Below are 3,062 nucleotides of genomic sequence, written 5' to 3'. Positions count from 1 at the left end.
TTTAATTTTATTTATTTGTGTGTGTGTGTGTGTGTGTGGCCAGCTCAGCCCACCAGGGGGCAGGCTGGCTGGCAGGCATGTGGTGCTGGGGGATTGAACCGTGATCCCTGGGCTTTGCTAAGCTTGTTCTTTTATTTATTTATTTATTTGTTTGTTTATTTGTGTGTGTGTGTGTGTGTGTGGCCAGCTCAGCCCACCAGGGGTGAGGCTGACTGGCATGTGGTGCTGGGGGACTGAACCGCGGTCCCTGTGCTTTTGTTAAGCTTGTTCTAAGTAGGTGCTTTAGACCACTGAGCCATCTCACCAGCCCCTGCTAAGCTTGTTCTAAGTAGGTGCTTTAGACCACTGAGCCATCTCACCAGCCCAAGAAAAAAAAGAATTCTTCAAAAAAAAAAGACATACAAAGATATACAGCATATCTGAAGGTCAGAATTTAATAATTTCAACAAGGCATGTAGTTTTTTTCTTTTTTTGTGGAACCAGGGATTGAACTCAGAACCTTGCACTTCCCAGGGAAGCATTTATTTTACTGAGCCATCTCCCTGGCCCCTCAACAAAGCATTTAAAAGTAAAACGAGCATCTTTTAAAATGCAAAGAGGACAGTGACTATTGGTAGAGTTTGGGGCCACTGTAGTGATTTACTCTAAGATGCAAGACAGCTTGGTGCTCTTTTCATCACTACCCACTACTGTACTATCAACATAAATGTCAACACGAGCTTTGATATGAAGACAATTTAGATCACATGGGATCCACAGAAAGGGGCGCAGACCTCATGGGGTTTATGGACCATATCTGAGAAATCATGATACGCTGGTAGTGAAAAAGCTAGAATCTTAAAGTGTCTCCCTTCAATTCCTGCTCCCCACCTAGAAACTGTCACTGATAACAATGTGGTACATAACCCTTTAACACACACAGACACACGCATGCACACAGATGTGTACTGAGTAAAAGTGAGATGCAACTTTTGCTGGACTACCCAAAGGTCTGTCCAGGTCTACCTTATTATTATTATTATTATTATTATTATTATTATTATTTTGGTGGAACGGGGGATTGAACTCAGGCCCTTCCAATTGTCAGGCAAGTATTTATTCTACTGAGCTATCTCCCCACCCCCAACCTTAATTTTTTTTTAACAGATACATAATTTCAGAGTCCAGATACATCATTATTTGGACCATTTCTCCATCAGGCATTCAACTTATCTCCTCACAAGGAGTTCAGGATTCTATACAATTATGTTTGCTGGACTAATCATGAAGTCATGTTGAAAATTACACCCAACTTGTTTTCAATTCATGGTATAATTAGGGAAAATGAAACTGCTTGGTTGAAATTAATCCAGTAAACTCAATCATAAATGTGTATTAAAACTACCTTCTCTTTTTACGGGGCTCCTGGTGAAAATATCCAACCTAAGATATAAAAGGCTATACAGAATGCTTATGGGTATATTAAAGATCATAGTAAGTGAAGCTACTGACAGTTACATATGTTTCACAAAAACTTCAGCTCAACACCTGTATCAATACAGACACAAAATAAAAGAGCATTATTTCCTTTCTTGCTATTTACCCTCAGGGACATCTTTATCATGGTAACTAAAGGTCACTAAACTTCTCAACACAGACACTGACATCCACACTTAGGAGCTAGAGACAAATATCAAAGCATACACGTAAAAGGGAGGCTAACAGGAATGACCAAGTTGATGTGTCAAGTCTTATAAACTCAAGTTCTTTATTTAGTAGTAGCTTTATTTACTTTTTACTTGGTTTATTAACAATAGAAATGGGGCCAGGAAGATGGCTCAGTAGAATAAGTACTTCCCTGGTAAGTGCAAGGGTCTGAGTGCACTACCCAGTTCAGCAAAAAAAAAAAAAAAAGGAAAGAAAAGAAAAGAAATACAACAGTAGAAATGACTTTAAGTAGCTATGTTGGTTTTACAATCTCTTACTTAAAAGTATCCTTTTAATACTATAGAAAACAGTTAAGAATGACTTACCATCTTCAAATGGTGTCCCTTCTGGTCTGAAAACAAGAAGATTTCTAATTAAATAAAGTTTTTTATTTTTTCTTCCTGATCTTTAAGAAGGGAAATAATAGACTCAAAGAAAAGGGGGGGCAGACATTCTGACAACTTGTGGAATTTTAAAGACACTATATTTTAATGCCATCTTAGCCTTGGATTTTCCCAGATGGAATCGTAAAGAGTAATATTTCTGTGTTTTCTTTTTAGGGAGATTTTACAAAAGCAAACAATTTGTCCCTCACTTTAGTATAGAAAGAATGCAGGGCCCTGGATGTGGAGGCACAGACCTATGACCCTGCATTTTTTTATCTTTTATTTTTATTTTTTTGAGGAACCAGGGATTGAACTCAGGCCCTTGTGCTTTCCAGGCAAACACTTATTTTACTGAGCCATCTCCCCAGCCCCAATGACCCAGCATTTAAGAGGCTGAGAGGAGGGCCTGAATTTGAGATCAGCCTGTGCTCACAGAGTTAAAAGTCAAGGTGAACCACATAAGAGACCCTGGCTCAGAAACTGATGAAGAAAAAACAACTCTTTAGCTCATAAATACTATTTTGTAAATATGTGCTTTTTAAAGGGAGTAGAGATCAAACTCAGGGCCTTATACATGTAGGTTAACTGCTTTATGACTGAGCTACATTCCCAGTCATTTGAAAAATCTTTAAATTCTGAGATAGTCACTGAATTATCTAGGTTGGCCTTGAACCCTCAGTTCTCCTGCCTCAGCCTACCAAGTAGCTGCAATTACAGGGGGTGTGTGCGCATGCACACGCACGCCATGATGCCTAGCTGTAAATATAAAAAATATTTATTTTTGCCTTAGAGAGTAAACTCAGGGCTTCTGTACTAAGGAACAGCCCTAGTACTTCCTTTGTGTTTTATTTTGACACAGGATCTCAGAAAGCAATGTCATCCAGCCTGCACTCAAACTTGTAACGAACTGTCCTAGTCAGTCTCCCAGAGTGCTGGGATTACAGGTTTGTGTCACCACACTCCACAGTTATGTGTATTTTTTTTTTTTTT

At 38.9% G+C, this 3,062-nt stretch overlaps 1 protein-coding gene across 1 annotated transcript in view; it reads right to left on the bottom strand.

Annotated features, from left to right (window-relative positions):
• Ube2b (ubiquitin conjugating enzyme E2 B) overlaps positions 1 to 3,062 on the bottom strand; it is a 43,188-nt gene that overhangs the window by 11,230 nt on the left and 28,896 nt on the right. Inside the window, exon 3 of the mRNA XM_012514325.2 lies at positions 2,013 to 2,038. Coding sequence (XP_012369779.1) covers positions 2,013 to 2,038 — 26 coding nt within the window. The remainder of the gene's footprint in view (positions 1 to 2,012; positions 2,039 to 3,062) is intronic.

The sequence above is a fragment of the Octodon degus genome, unplaced genomic scaffold, assembly GCF_000260255.1.
Source record: "Octodon degus isolate 3935 unplaced genomic scaffold, OctDeg1.0 scaffold00029, whole genome shotgun sequence".
Classification (NCBI taxonomy): domain Eukaryota; kingdom Metazoa; phylum Chordata; class Mammalia; order Rodentia; family Octodontidae; genus Octodon; species Octodon degus.
The sequence above is the reverse complement of the archived record's forward strand: the minus strand, read 5'-3'. Positions and strand labels throughout refer to the sequence as shown.